The 15,472-nt window shown below is 45.5% G+C and overlaps 2 protein-coding genes across 2 annotated transcripts in view; one reads left to right on the forward strand and one right to left on the reverse strand.

Moving 5' to 3' along the window:
- Positions 1-15,472, forward strand: part of LOC144673827 (uncharacterized) — a 64,654-nt gene continuing 49,182 nt past the window's right edge. Inside the window, 3 exon segments of the mRNA XM_078535480.1 lie at positions 1-40; positions 1,839-2,508; positions 2,593-3,142. Coding sequence (XP_078391606.1) covers positions 1-40; positions 1,839-2,508; positions 2,593-3,142 — 1,260 coding nt within the window.
- On the reverse strand, positions 9,420-14,576 carry LOC144673825 (uncharacterized). The gene is made up of 2 exons (XM_078535479.1): positions 14,542-14,576; positions 9,420-11,072 (listed from the first exon to the last, which is right to left on the reverse strand). Exon 2 carries the CDS (start codon positions 10,709-10,711, stop codon positions 10,037-10,039), a length of 675 nt encoding a protein of 224 aa, XP_078391605.1. The 5' UTR covers positions 10,712-11,072; positions 14,542-14,576; the 3' UTR covers positions 9,420-10,036.

Consider the following 15,472-nt stretch of genomic DNA (forward strand, 5'->3'; position numbering starts at 1 on the left):
ATGGCGCTGGGGATTAGGTTTTTTCTCGGATTCGCAATCGGTGAGTCGGTGAATGGCGGGGCGAAGGGAACGATGGATCCAGTGGGTGAGCGGAGCGGTTTCGTAAACATGTTGTGTAAACCGGAAACCCGAAAAATCGAACTTCCCGGTTTCCCTGGGCCCGTCTCCCCTTTTGCACCGAGAGAGGCCGCAGCTTTCTCCAAGTTGCAGATCCTGATTAACGGCCGCCATCTTTATTGGGGGCAATGTGCAGCAGGGCGCATGCGCTGCCGCCATCTTTGTAGGGGGCAATGTTTTTGGAACCTTTTCAATGACTGATGGACAAGTTGTTCCCATTCTGTCTGCTTCACGCTTAGAGTTACAATGTCTTCTTGATGAGACAGAGACAACGATATATGTCCAGGTCAGTGACAATAACTTGTATTTATATTGTGCCTTTAAAATAATGAAACTTTCCAAGACATTTCACAGAAATGTCACAAATTCACATTTGACACTGAGCCACAAGAAGAGATATTAGGGCAGCTTGGTCAAAGAGGTAGGTTTTAGGGAGAATCTTAAAAGGGGGAAAGTGAGGTGGAGAGATTTAAGGAGGATATTTCAGAGCTTGTGGACTAGGCAAATGAAAGAACGGCCACCCATGGTGTAGCGATTAAAATCGGGAATACCCAAGAGGCCGGAATTAGCTGAGGGTAGAGATGTCGGAGGGGTATGTGGCTGGAGGAGATTACAAAGACAGGGATGATCACAACCATGGAGGAAAACAAGGATGATAATTTTAAAATGTTGGTGCTTATGAAAAGGAAACCTTTGTAGGTCAGTGAGCACAGGGGTGAGGGGTGAACATGACTTTGTGCGAGTAAGCACAAGGGTAGCAGAGTCTTACATGACCTGAAAATTACAGGGAGGTTGAATGTGGGAGGCCGGCCAGGAGAGCATTAGGCTAGTTAAGTCTAAAGGTAACAAAGGAATGGATGAGAGTTTCAGCAGCAGATGAGCTGAGACTGGGCTGGAGTCGGGCGATGTTACTGAGGTGGAAATAGGCAGTCTTGGTGATGATGTGGCCATGTGGTTGGAAGCTCATCTGAGGGTGAAATATTTCACCATGGTTGTGAACAGTCTGGTTCAGTTTCAGACAGTTACTAGGGAGAGGGATGGAGTCTGGCTAGAGAGTGGAGTTTGTAACAGGGACTGAAGAAAATGGCTTCTGCCTTCTCAATATTTAAATGGAGGAAATGTCTCTTTCCCAGTACTGGATGTCAGACAAGTCAAGATGGTGTGTGACTTGGAGGTGATGGTGTTCACATACACCTGCTCCCCTGGTCCTTCTTGGGATGGAAGCTGAGGGTTTGGGAAATTCTGTCAAAGCTTTAGTTGCATTGTAGATGTATAAAATCTTTCACCCCCGTCTCTCCTGCCCCTCTCTCCCTCCCTTTCTCTCCTGTAACAGAGGCCAGAGTCTTGTGTAGATCCAGACCAGGTGGCATGTTCCCTTCCCTGAAGGACGTTGGGCTTTTGCAACAATCCACCAGCTTTCATGGTCACTTATTCCTAGCTCCGGGCCCACAGATTACCAGATTCATTCTGTTCAATTTCACAACCCGTCTTTGTGTTTTTGTGGGTTTGCTCTCACTCTCTTTTTTCTGTTTTAAATCAATTTTACAGGGTTTTAGAAGGGGAGGATTTGCAGTCTGGAATCTGAAACCAAACATCACATCCAGTTCTGATGGGGTCGCCCAATTTGTGGTAACCTGAATATCATTGGATTTTAAACATGGAAGGAAAAAGCACCGTTCACAGTGGGGAGAAACCGTACACGTGTTCTGTGTGTGGACGAGGCTTCAGCCGATCTTCTGGTCTGTCAAGACATAAATATAGTCACACTGGGGAGAAACCACGGAAATGTGAGGACTGTGGTAAGGGATTGAATTACCCGTCCAAGTTGGAAAATCATCAGTGCAGTCACACCGGGGAGAGGCTGTTCACCTGTTCTGATTGTGGGAAGGGATTCACTGATTCCTCGTCCCTGCTGAGACACAAACGAGTTCACACCAAAGAGAAATCGTTCACCTGCTCCAAGTGTGGGAAAGGATTCACTGAGTCATCCTCGCTGCTGAGACACCAGCGAATTCACACTGGGGAGAGACCGTTCACCTGCTCCCAATGTGGGAAGGGATTCACTGAGTCATCATCCCTGCTGAGACAGCAGTGAATTCACACAGGGGAGAGACCGTTCACCTGCTCCCAATGTGGGAAGGGATTCACTGAGTCATCGTCCCTGCTGAGACACCAGTGAATTCACACTGGGGGGAGACCGTTCACCTGCTCCCAATGTGGGAAGGGATTCACTGAGTCATCGTCCCTGCTGAGACACCAGCGAATTCACACTGGGGAGAGACCGTTCACCTGCTCTGAGTGTGGGAAGGGATTCACGCATTCATACAACCTGCTGACACACCAGCGAGTTCACACTGATGAGAGACCATATAAATGTCGAGACTGCGGGAAGTGCTATAAAAGTTCCCGTGATCTGAGGTGCCATCTACCTGTTCATATGGATGAGAGACCATTCATGTGCCCCCACTGTGGGAGTGGGTTCAAGACATCGTCTGCACTCATTAAACACCAGCGAACTCACACTGATGAGAGATCATTCAGGTGCTCTCACTGTGGGACAGGGTTCAGGCGATCATCTCAACTCACTGTACACCAGCAAATTCACACTGGGGACAGACCGTTCACCTGCTCTGACTGTGGCAAGAGATTCATTCAGTTAAACTCCCTACTGAGACACCAGCGGCTTCACACTGGGGAGAAACCTTTCACCTGCTCCCAGTGTGGGAAGGGATTCACTCAGTTGTCCGCCCTGCTGACACACCAGCGAGTTCACACTGGGGAGAGACCTTTTAAATGCCCAGACTATGGGAAGTGCTTTAAAAGTTCCAGCGAACTGATGTCCCATCAACGTGTTCACAGTGACGAGAGACCATTCAGGTGCTCTCAGTGCGGGATTGGGTTCAGGTGGTCGTCTGCCCTCATTTTACACCAGCGAGTTCACACTGGGCAGAGACCATTCACTTGCTCTGACTGTGGGAAGGGATTCCTTCAGTCATCCCACCTGCTGAGACACCAACAAGCTCACAAATGACTACAGTGATTGGATTTTGCGGTTAATCACATCCAGGACTGAAACAAACCAGCTTATATTTCACCCCTCTCCTATTTTTACTTAGTTCTGTTGAAGGGGCATGAGGACTCGAAACGCCAACTTTGTTCTTCTCCGCCGATGCTGCCAGACCTGCTGAGTTTTTCCAGGTATTTCTGTTTTTGTTTTCATGTTCATTGGGGCCTGTTTCTGCTGATGTTAATAAACCCTGGCCCAATTCTAGGGGCTAATATTCTGGGTAAAAGTCAAATAAATCAGTTTTTTTCCCAAACACACAGTGTGCTGAATCTTTTTAATATGTCAAACACAAGTTAGTTCCTTTTGAAGGGCTCTCCCTCTCTCCTCCATCCTCACCTCCAGCAACAAGTGTGAGGAGCTCATGGAGCTTCTTTGTCACTAAGATTGAGACAATCCAATCAGCTGCCTCTGCTGCTTCCCTCCCACTAGCCCACCAGGACAAACTGTCTCTGAAGTTCCCTCTTGTCTGAGCTCTGACCTCACATCTTTCTCTCTCGGGCCTGCATACCCAAGTTGAGATTGGAGAGAGGGTTTAAATGTTTAGATTGTGACAAGAGCTTTAACAACCCACATTCCCTGATGGTTCACAGCGGGGAGAGGTCATTCACCTGCTCCATGTGTGGGAAGGGATTCAATGATTCAATCAACCTGTTGACACAGCAGTGAGTTCACACTGGCGGAAGATCATTTAAATGTCTGGATTGTGGGAATGTTATAAAAGTTCTGTGAAGCTGATGTGCCATCAATGTGTTTACATTGACGAGAGACAGTTTCGGTGCTTTCACTGTGGGACTGGGTTCAGGTGTTCATGTGAATTCAGTGTTCACCAGCGCACTCACATGGGGGACAGAGATCGTTCACCTGTTCCAGGTGTGGGGAAGAGATTCATTCAGCCGTCCCACCTCAATACACATCAACTTGTTCACACTGATAAGGAACCTATTCAAAGTTCTGACTGTGAGCGGAGAATTGAAAGCAAAACGGATCCGCTGAAACACAAATACATTCACACTGGGGAGAGGCTGTTCACCTGCTCCATGTGTGGAAGTGATTCACTCAGTCACCTCACCTACTGACAGACCAGCCAGTTCATAAGTGACTGAATGAGTTCAGTACTGCTGTGATTGCTGCTGTTAATCACATCCAGGACCGAACACTGTTCATTCTGACAATTGGGGTTTGTTTCTGCTGATGTTAATTGTGTTTGTAACCAGGGTGGAGTTTAATATTCTGGATGAATTTCAAACAAATCAGCTTTGTTTTGAACACATTGTTGTTGTTTTTTGCCTTTCCCACCTGAGTATTTAACAACACATTGTCACCACATTACCAGAAAGATATGGAAGTGTTGGAGAGGGTGCAGAGGAGGTTTACCAGGATGCAGCCTGGTCTGGAAGTTATTAGCTATGAAGAGAGGTTGGAGAAACTCGGATTGTTCTCACTAGAGCGACGGAGATTGAGGGGCGACTTGATAGAAGTTTACAAAATTATGAGTGGCATGGACAGAGTAGATAGTCAGAAGCTTTTTCCCAGGGTGGAAGAGTCAATTACTAGGGGACATAGATTTAAGGTGAGAGGAGAAAACTTTAGAGGAGATGTGCGGGGCAAGTTTTTTACGCAGAGGGTAGTGAGTGTCTGGAATTCGCTGCCAGAGGAGGTGGTGGAAGCAGGTACGATAGTGGTGTTTAAGAGGCAGCTTGACAAATATATGAATAGGATGGGAATAGAGGAATACGGACCCTGGAAGTGCAAAATGTTTTAGTTTGACAAGCAATATGATCACGCAGGCTTGGAGGGCCGAAGGGCCTGTTCCTGTGCTGTACTTTTCTTTGTTCTTTGTTATCACCTGGCTGGAGCTCAGAAAGGACAATCTGGGTTGAGGAACATCCGGCAGGAACAGAACTTCAACCTGGACACAGTCCCTCAGGGTCACACTGAGAGGGACAAACTGCACTTTGGTCTTTCTCCTCTCTCTTCACTGACAGCAAAGTCCCCGTGTGGGTTAACCCTGAGGTGTGTAAGAAATGTGTCCTAACTGCTCTCTTCCATGGTTCAGAGCTCCTGGACACAGAACAGGAGGCTCCTTTACAACTGTGTTTAGAGTCAGGAAGAACAATGGTGAATGCTGGAAATGTGTTGTCAAATCAAAAATTGGTGTAAAACTGTTCCTGACTGAAAGTGAAATGGCAGTTTCCAGGCTGAAAATGATTGTGGTAATTTTTCTGTATCCACCATTGAAAGGCAGGTGTTAACTCATTTATAATAAATCTATTTTAAATACATTGATTAAACTCTGCATTAAAGTAGCAGATGGACTAATTCAGAGGTACTTGTAAACTGCTGGGAGAATTATACAACAGACATTTATCTCCAGATAAAGAAAGACCTGTTTTATATTTCCTGGAATGCCCTGTTTTATTGATGCGTGTGCGTGTGTGTTAGACATATATCACCCACAATTGAGGGAGAGAAAAGCAGCCATTAGAGAAGAGATCTTTGGGAAAGAAGGTGGTGAACAATTGTGGAAATAACAGCAAAGCTTTTCCAGCTCCATCAGGAGTGGGAAGATGGTTAAAGGTGGTTTCGAGCCACTGAAAGACAGTTGAGGACAGATTGAATCAGATTGCCAGGCTATGACTGAGCTGTTAAATGTCTGTTTCACATCAGTCTGCACTCCTGTGGATGATGCTCAGATTCCAGCTGTGGGATGTGCTGTCGACAATAACACCATCAATATTAAAATAGAAAGGGATTGTCATCCTGGAGAAAGTAGGAAATCTCAAACTAGATGGTGCTCCAGGCCCAGATGATATCCACCCAAGGGGGTTTAAAGAGATGGGACGGGTGCCCTGTGAGCCTCTTGTCCGTATCTTCAACAGCTCAATAGAGTCAGCGATTGTTCCCTGAGATCGGAAAGTAGCTCATGGTGTTCCCACTTTCCAAATCAGGGACAAATCAGAGCCAGGGAATGAGAGGCCCATCAGCGTGACCTCGATCACAGGGAAGATGCTTGAAGGGATCCTGAGAGATTCTGTTTCTGATTACAGGGGAAGGGAAGGATCCGTTAGAGATCCTCAACATGGATTCCGGAAAAGAACTTGCAAAAGATCTGAGGATAATAGTGAGGGGATAGGAAGGGACCTGGAAAGCAGCAGACACTTCATGTTGTTCCAGGAGAAGTGGGCCTGGTTGTGTTGATGTCAGGTTTTACACAGCACACAGTCAGCCTGTAGGTGAAGAATGTCTGAAGAATGTTGTAATTGTAATATTCATATCACTCAATGGGATTCTCAAAAGCCACATTGTCTGTTTGGAGAGGAAGGTTTGCGTTACAGCGAATGAGAAGCAGCACACACAGAGACCCAATCACAGAGACCCACATACACTTTGTCTGTCTGTCTTACACACACACACCCTCTCTCCACACACAACAGACATACTGACATCTTCTCCACACACAGATGCACACGTACAGGCATCCTCTCTCCACACGCACACACATATACACACTCAGAGACACATTCACACCAATACAAACAGACAGACATGAGGACACTTCCTGTCCTATCGGGTGGACAACACCAACCAAACTGACTAATACTGGGGATAAAGTATTGGTTCCTATGAGATCCACAATTTTTGGCCAATTCTAGGAAACATCACCCTCTATAGTCTGTGAGCAGTTTTGACCATTCAATCCCACCCCTTTCTCTTAACATTAAATCTATATTGAACCACATCTGCGACAGAGGCAACAGCAAAACTAACATTGAGTGGCCTAATGCCAGCCTTGGTGACAGTGGGAGGTAGTGTAAATTTCAGAACAACATCCTGGATAATTAAAGCCTCTACTTTCCTCTTGGAATTATTGAAAATGTTAATTCCCCTCGTATTGATGGTCTAGTGATGGAGTGAATTCTGAGGCAGGTTACATGGAGGAAGAATATAATGTTGTTTTGACTCTGTAGCTCAATATTCCCCTGAGTTTGTTCATTGCTGCCCCTGGGATATGTGTTGTGCCATACCTAGCAGGTACTGAAGATTTTGTTCCTCTCCATAATTTACAACACTATTTCTGATGTTCATGAGCTGCCTCACTTTCTTTCCCATTAATTCCATTTGCTGATCTACTAGTAATGGACTTGCTGCCATCTTGAACAAAACTGTTTTCACCACTAAGGCTCCGCTGGTATTTAATAGTCTTCATGACATCATCGTACTGGGACTGGATGACATCATAAGAGTCCATTGTTTCTTAATGACCCACATCAATAACAAGAGGAAATATTAATAAACCTGAGCACATTATCTAGGCTGACACTCCAGGGTGACACTGAGGGACTGCTGCACTGTCAGAGACAGCATCCTTCACATGGAACTTGTGGAGGCTCTGGTAACAATCTTCCAATCCTCCTTATATCGTAGTGGTGTCAAAGGACTGACAGATTGTAAATGTTAGACCCCTGTTCAAAAACACAGCAATTCCAGGACAATCAGCTTCACATCTGTGGTGGGGAAAAGCTGGAGACAATAATCTGGGACAAAATCAATTGGCACTTGGAAAAGTATGGAATAATAAATGAAAAAGTCCATGGATTTATTAAAGACAAATAATTTTTGACCAACTTGGCGAAGTAATGGGAGGGTGTATGAGGGGAGTGGGGTTGATACCTTTTACATGGACATTCAAACGATGTTTAATATGGTACCACACAATAGCCTTGTCAGCAAAGCTGAAACCCATGAGTTTCAGCCTGGCTATAAAATTGGCTCAGCAGAAAAGTTTGTTTTTCAGAATGGATGGGAGTTTACAGCAGTGTGACCCCAGGGTCTAGTGTTGGCACTGCTGATCTCTTTGATATATGTTACTGACCTGGACATGGGGATACAGGCAGAATTTCAAATTTGCACATGACACAAAACTGGGAAATACAGGAAACAGTGAGGAAGATGGTAACAAATGTCAGTAGGATATAGAGAGACTGGTGAAAATGGCAGGCACACAGCAGATACAGTATATATATCATGCTGCTTGACACATTCCATATCCTTACCAACTTTGGGAACAATGCCTGAATGGCCAGAATGGGGAGACATAAAGCAGAGAGGAAACGGATTTAGAAACAGTAAAGAGAAGAAAATAATAGTGACAATACCAGTGAGAAGTATCCATGGAAATAAGAATGGGATCGGCTGAATGCAGGAGCAATAGAAACAAACTGGGAGACAGGTAAGACTTGTTAAGATTGTTGGAAGAAATCTGTCTGGGAGACAATCAGCTCTGAGACATTGGACTAAAATAAATGTGTGTGCTGTCACTGACATGAAATAGACAAACAATTGCTGTTTATTTTATATTCCTAGCAGGTCAACCAAGGCATGGACCAGACTAAGTCAGAGGATCTGTGCTTTTCCAACCGTAAGGACATTAATCAATGTTATAGTACATTTCTCAGAGCCACTGGTTTATGTCAGTAAAATCTGTGCATTCCTGTTTTTTGGATGGAAATTACAGCAGTCTTTTAGAGATTCAATTGGAGACATGAGCAGAGTTGTCAAAAAACCATCATGTTAATGTGGGGGCTGTTACCACTCCTGTGAAGCAGTTTGGGGCATTTTTACTACTGTTAAGGTGCTATATCAATGCAAGTTGTTGTTAAATGTGGGAAGGGACTGAATTCCAGTCTGAGCTGGAAACTCGTGGATCACTCACACTGCAGACTGATCACTCAGCAGCTGGATGTGGGAAGAGATGAAGTCGGTTATCCCATTTACTGACAGAGCAACACAGTCACACTGGAGAGAGACCACCCCAATATTTCATGTGAGCGAGGGCATCTCATCGTTTTTCCAATTGTTCACACCCTAATTTTTGGGTTTAGAAGGTGCTTAGCAAGCCTTTTTAGACAGCACCTTCCAAAACCATGACCACTACCATCTAGAAGGGCAAAGGCAGCAGACACATGGGAGCACCACCACCTGGAAATTCCCCTCCAAGCCACTCACCATCCTGACTTGGAAATATATCACTGTTCCTTCTCTGTCACTGGGAGTTATAACACAGCAGTTGGTAAAGGCTGAGTTGTTTAAATCTGAGAGGGAAACTTGAACAACTGTCATAACCTATATTTTCAATTGGTATGTTTGAGATGCGGCTCTGAATTCAGGAATAAGACCACCGAGCTTCAAAAGGTTTTTTTATATATAAAACTAAATTAATCATTTATTAATTTAACAAGTTAAACACATACACATGTCTACAAATTACTACCATAATAACTTTTAAACAAATACCCAAATTAATCACTCCAGGTAAATCTTCACCAAGGCAACAGTAACCCATAGACTTTAAACAGATACCAGGCAAAGCACATTTGACCTTACAAATTAAATATGAGGTTCCTTTCAATTTGGTTCCTTTGCAGACACAGTTGTAGGCTTACAGGCTGGTTAGATCTTAAATGCCTCTGCCTTACACACACAAATTCCTTTCTTTTTATACCTAGCTTCCTATTTCAATGTAAATTTTCCATTGCATCCTAGGTTTTTAATGTCACATCTTCGAACAATAACATTTTCATCCCACTAATTTTATTAGTTATTTAAACACATTGCTCGGCGTCTCCCAGCTAGGTGCAAGGTTTTACTCCCACTCTTGAATGCTGTATTGAACAAATGTAAATTTACACTATACCTTTTAACTTCCGTATCTTTATTTAATTAACATCTCAAAAGTACTATACATCAAAACACCCAGACTAGCTGGCTTTAAACCCCAACTGTTAGAATGAACATGGTTCCGTCCTGGATGTGATTCACAGCAGCAATAACAGCAAAATCGGACTCCTGCAGTCAATTGTGAACTCGCTGGTGTTTCAGCAGGTTGGATGACTGAGTGAATCCCTTCCCACACTCGGAGCAGGTGAATGGTCTCTCTCCAGTGTGAACTCGCTGGTGTTTCAGCAGGTTGGATGACTGAGTGAATCCTTTCCCACATTTGGAGCAGGTGAATGGCCTCTCTCCAGTGTGAACTCGCTGGTGGATCAGCAGGTTGAATGACTGAGTAAATCCTTTCCCACACTCGGAGCAGGTGAATGGTCTCTCTCCAGTGTGAACTCGCTGGTGTACTTTGAGGTTGTTCCAAGACCTGAATCTCTTTCCACAGGAAGTACAGGGGAATGGCCTCTCCTCAGTGTGAATTCGCTGGTGGTTCAGCAGGTCAGAGGACCCAGTGAAGCCTTTCCCACATACAGGGCAGGTGAACGACTTCTCCCCAGTGTGAAGCCGCTGGTGAATTAGCAGGTAGGATGACTGAGTGAATCCCTTCCCACATTCAGAGCAGGTGAATGGCCTCTCCCCAGTGTGAACTCTCTGGTGTCTCAGCAGGCTGGATGACCAAGTGAATCCCTTCCCGCACTTGGAGCAGGTGAACGGTCTCTCTCCAGTGTGAGTACGTCGGTGGATTTCCAGCGAAGATGGGTAACTGAATCCCTTCCCACAGTCCTCACATTTCCACGGTTTCTCCATGGTGTCGGTATCCCTGTGTCTCTCCAGGTCTGATAATCAGTTGAAGCCTCATCCACACAAACAACATGATACAGTTTCTCCCCGCTGTGAATGGTGTGATGTTTTTTCAGGCTGTGTAACTGGTTGAAGCTCTTTCCACAGTCAGTTCACTGGAACACTCTCACTCGGGTGTGTGTGTCTCGGTGCTTTTCCAGTCACACTGATGTTTGAAATCTTTTCCCACAGACAGAACTGACAAACATTTCTCCCTTCACATTCAAATTCCGATGATACTCAGGTCCTGATGAATCGAGTGACTGTCAGATCTTGAAGTGATGTTAGGTTTGAGTTTCCCATCTGCAAATTATCCCCTTCTAATTCTCTGTAAAAGGAGTTTATAAAAGTCATCACTGTAAGAACAGGATAGAAATTCAAAACAGACAATTCTAGTTTCTATGGAACATTATTTCCTCTCTTGTTCCCCCAAAGCTGCAAATCCCCGTCCCACACACTCTCCCTCCTCCCTGTGCTGAAATCCAGAGTTTTGGACAATTCTTTCTGTATCTTTTTAACAAATTTGTACAACTGGAGACAACAATATGTTTGATCATTCACTTCAGTCATTACTCATGACAAAACATTTATCTGAAACCCCCTGTCCGACCGTACAGAATAGCAGATGTTAACCTTGTGTCGAAAACTCACAGTGTGGAGATTTAATGAGCGATTGTGAAGGTGGTTTCTCCAAACCTCCCAGGGTTTCCTTCCTTCTCTCTCTCTCTAACTAAGTTAAACGTGGGATCAGCCTAATGGCCCATTCTGGTTCCTGCTTCTCTTCCTGATGACTAATTAACCCCAATTAAACACTGAGAAGACTGAAGACACTGTTTTCAGTCCCTGCTCCAATCTCCATTTCCCAGATACCAACTCCATCCCTCTCCCTGGGAACAGTCTGAGATTAAACCAGTCTGTTCACAACCTCGGTGTTAAAATTGATTTCGAGATGAGTTTCTGACCTCATATCTGTGTCATCACTCTGATCGCCTGTTTCCCCCTCTGCAACATCACCCAACCTCACCCTGTCTCAGTGAATCTGCTGCTGAAACCCTCATCGCTGCCATTGTTACCTCCAGACTCGATTATTCCAACACACTCCTGGCTGGTCGCTCACATTACCCTCTGCAAACTTAACACCATCCAAAAGTCTCCTGTCCATGTCTTCACTCACAGTGAGGCCCATTCCCCTCACCTCCCTCTGCTTCCTGACCTGCCTTGGCTCCCAGTCAAGCAACAACTTGATTCTAAAATTCTCATCCTTGTTTTCAAATCCCTCCCTGGCCTCGCCCCTCCCTATCTCTGTAATCTCCTCCAGCTCCACAACCCTCTGAGATATTTACACTGCTCTAATTCTGGTCCTGTACATTCCCTATTTTAATCGCTCCACCATTAGTGACCGTGCCTTCAGTTCCCTTGTCCCCAAGCTCTGAGATTCTCTCCCGACACCTCTCCCTCTGTCTACCACACTTCCCCCCTTTAATGCACTTGAGTATTGTTAAAAAAAAGAGACATTCTGTCAAAACATTTAATCTTGTACTCATCAGGACAGACACAAGAACATCAAATTTCAAAGATTATCAGTCAGGCTCGTAAAGTGTCTCACTTACACTTGCTAGAAGCTATATATATTCATACACAGGGACCTGTCCTCTGCAGGCAGAAGGAACAAGTCCAGGCATGGCACCTTTTGTTGAATTAAACAAAAGCACATGATGATAACTACCTGGAACATTCTCCATAGCAATGACCAATCAGAACTGACTGGCCAACCAATCAGCACCCTTTTCTCATGCAGTATAAACTGTTGTTCCCAATAAAATTCAATTTATTTTCGGCCCTGCACTCTATTTCCTTTTTGACCAACTCCCACCGCTCTGATGTAGATTTTCCTACAAATAGCTGCTCCCAGTACACTTTATCCAGATCTTGTCTTATCATATTAAAATCAGCCTTCGCCCAATTCAGAATCTTTATTTCCAGATCATCTTTGGCTTTTTCCATAATTACCTTAAATCTTACTCAATTATGGTTACTATCACCGAAATGCTCCCCCACAGACACTCCTACCACTTGCCCGGCTTCGGACTGCTGCCTCACTCATAGGACTTCCTACGTGCTGGCTTAAAAAGCTCTCTTGGGTACATTTTAAGAACTCAGCCCCCTCTAAGCCTTTCACACTTTGTCGATCCCAGTTAATATTGGGGAAGTTGAAATCCCCTTCTATTATTACCCTATCATTTTTACACTTCTCTGAGATTTGCCTACATATCTGCCCTTCTATCTCTCACTCTCTGTTTGGGGGTCTATAGTACACTCCCAGCAATGTGATTACCCACTTTTTCTTTTTAGGTTCAACCTATATGGCCTCATTTGAGGAACCTTCTAAGATATCATCCCTCCTTATTGCCGTAATTGACTCCTTGATCAATATTGTGACCCCACCTCCTCTTTTACACCCCCACCCCCGTTTCACCCAAAGATTCCGTACCCCAGAGTATTGAGCTGCGAGTCCTGCCCCTCCCTCAACCATGTCTCCGTTATAGCAATGATATCATATCCCCATGTGTTCATCAACACCCTCAACTCATCGGCCTTACTCGCAAGACTCATTGCATTAAAATAGTTGCCATCCAGCCTTGCCATGCTGCCTTGTGCCTTAACTTGACAATATATGCTCTGCCTTCCAGACTGACTTGATTTTTTCTTCTATACTTGTCTGTGCATCACGCCTGGTATACCTCCACTCTGTAACCCACCCCCCTGCTAAGTTAGTTTAACCCCCCACCCACAGCATTAGAAACCCCCTCGCAAGGATGTTGGTCCTGTTCCAGCCCAGGTGCAACCTGTCAGACTTCTATTGGCCCAAACTTCCCCAGAAATGGGCCCATTGATCCAGGAATCTAAAGCCCTCCCTCCTGCACCAACCCTTGGATAGTGATGGAATTTTTGGAATCTCCTTTTTACAGCATTTTATTTTAATTCATTCATGGGATGCGAGCATCATTGGCTGCGCCAGCATTTCTTGCCTATGCCTCAATGCCCTTGAGAAGGTGGTGGGGAGCTGCCTTCTTGAACCGCTGCAGTCCATGTGGTGTAGGTACACCCACAGTGCTGTTAGGAAGGGAATTCCAGGATTTTGACCCAGCGACATTGATGGAAAGGAGATATATTTCCAAGTCAGGATGGTGAGTGACTTGGAGGGGAATTTGCAAGTGATGGTGTTCCCATGTATCTGCTGCCCTTGTCCTTCTAGGTGGTAGTGGTCGTGGGTTTGGAAGCTGCTGCCTAAGGAGCCATGGTGAGGATTTGCAGATGGGAAATTCAGACCAAACATCACATCAAGATTGGACAGATTCACTCAATTCAACAGGACCTGAATATCATTGTTCCACCAGCTTCACCCCCTCATAAACAGTGTAAAGTCCATGATATTTCTACTTCTCCTTAGCTCTGAAGAAGAGTCATACGGACTCGAGACGTTAACTCTGTCTCTCTCTCCACAGATGCTGTCAGACCTGCTGAGCTTTTGCAACATTTTGATCTTTTGCCCCTAATAAAGATGGCGGCGGCGCGTGCGCCCTGATGCACTTTGCCCCCAATAAAGATGGCGGCCGTTACCCCCGGGTCTGGAACTGGAGAAAGCTGCGGCCTCGCTCGGTGCAAATGGGGAAACGCTTACCCCGGGGACCGGAAAGTTATTTTTCAGGGATTGCTGTTTACATAACATGTTTTCAAAGCCTCCCGCCCACCCGCCGGATCCATCGCTCCCTCTTCCCCGCCATTCACACACTCACCGGTTCCGGATCCGAGAAAGAAGCGTCTCTCAGTCGCCATTACTCGCACTGCGCATGCTTCACTCCCAGCCCGGCCCCGCCCCTTATTCATTCCGATTGGCTGGAGGATCAGCGCGGTCCTCCAGACACGTCCCCTCTTGCTATTGGCCCGAAGCTGCCGTCAATCAGCCGGGCATTGTGACGGTTCAGATGGTGAGAGCGGTGACAGACTCAGCCTGACTTGCTGATTCTTGGCAGCATTTTCTGTTTGGGAATTAGAGCTAGAGATGGGTGGTCAGTTCCCCTCTGTCCGTGGGGGATTCACACTCATTTCCCTAGTGCACTGATTATCACCTTTACTTTACATGAGAAAGTCCCCGGTTCAATCCCGGCTGGAAGCTTTGTGTTTACAATTGATTTTTAAAAATTCATTCATGAGATGCTGGGGGAAGTTCAAGGATTTTGACGCAGTGACAGTGAAGGAACGACGATATTTCCAAGCCAGGATGGCGAGTGACTTGGAGGGGAACTTCCAGGTGGTGGTGTTCCCATGGGTTTGCTGCCCTTGTCCTTCTAGGTGGTAGTGGTCGTGGGTTTGGAAGGTGCTGCCTCAGGAACCTTGGTGAGTTTCTGCAGTGCATCTTGTAGGTGGTAGATACTGCTGCGACTGTGCGTTGGTGGTGGATGGAATAAATGTTTGTGGATGTGGTGCCAATCCAGTGCATTGCTTTGTCCTGGATGGTGTTGAGTTCTTGAGTGTTTTTGGAGCTGCACTGATCCTGGCAAGTAGAGACTGTTCCATCGCACTCCTGACTTGTGCCTAGTAGATTGTGGACAGGCTTTGGGGAGTCAGGAGGTGAGATATTTGCCGCAGGAATCCTCGCCTCTGACTGGCTCCTGTAGCCAGACTATGTATATGGCTGGTCCAATTCAGTTTCTGGTAAATGGTAAC

Source organism: Cetorhinus maximus, unplaced genomic scaffold (genome assembly GCF_964194155.1).
Source record: "Cetorhinus maximus unplaced genomic scaffold, sCetMax3.hap1.1 HAP1_SCAFFOLD_487, whole genome shotgun sequence".
Taxonomy (NCBI): Eukaryota; Metazoa; Chordata; class Chondrichthyes; order Lamniformes; family Cetorhinidae; genus Cetorhinus; species Cetorhinus maximus.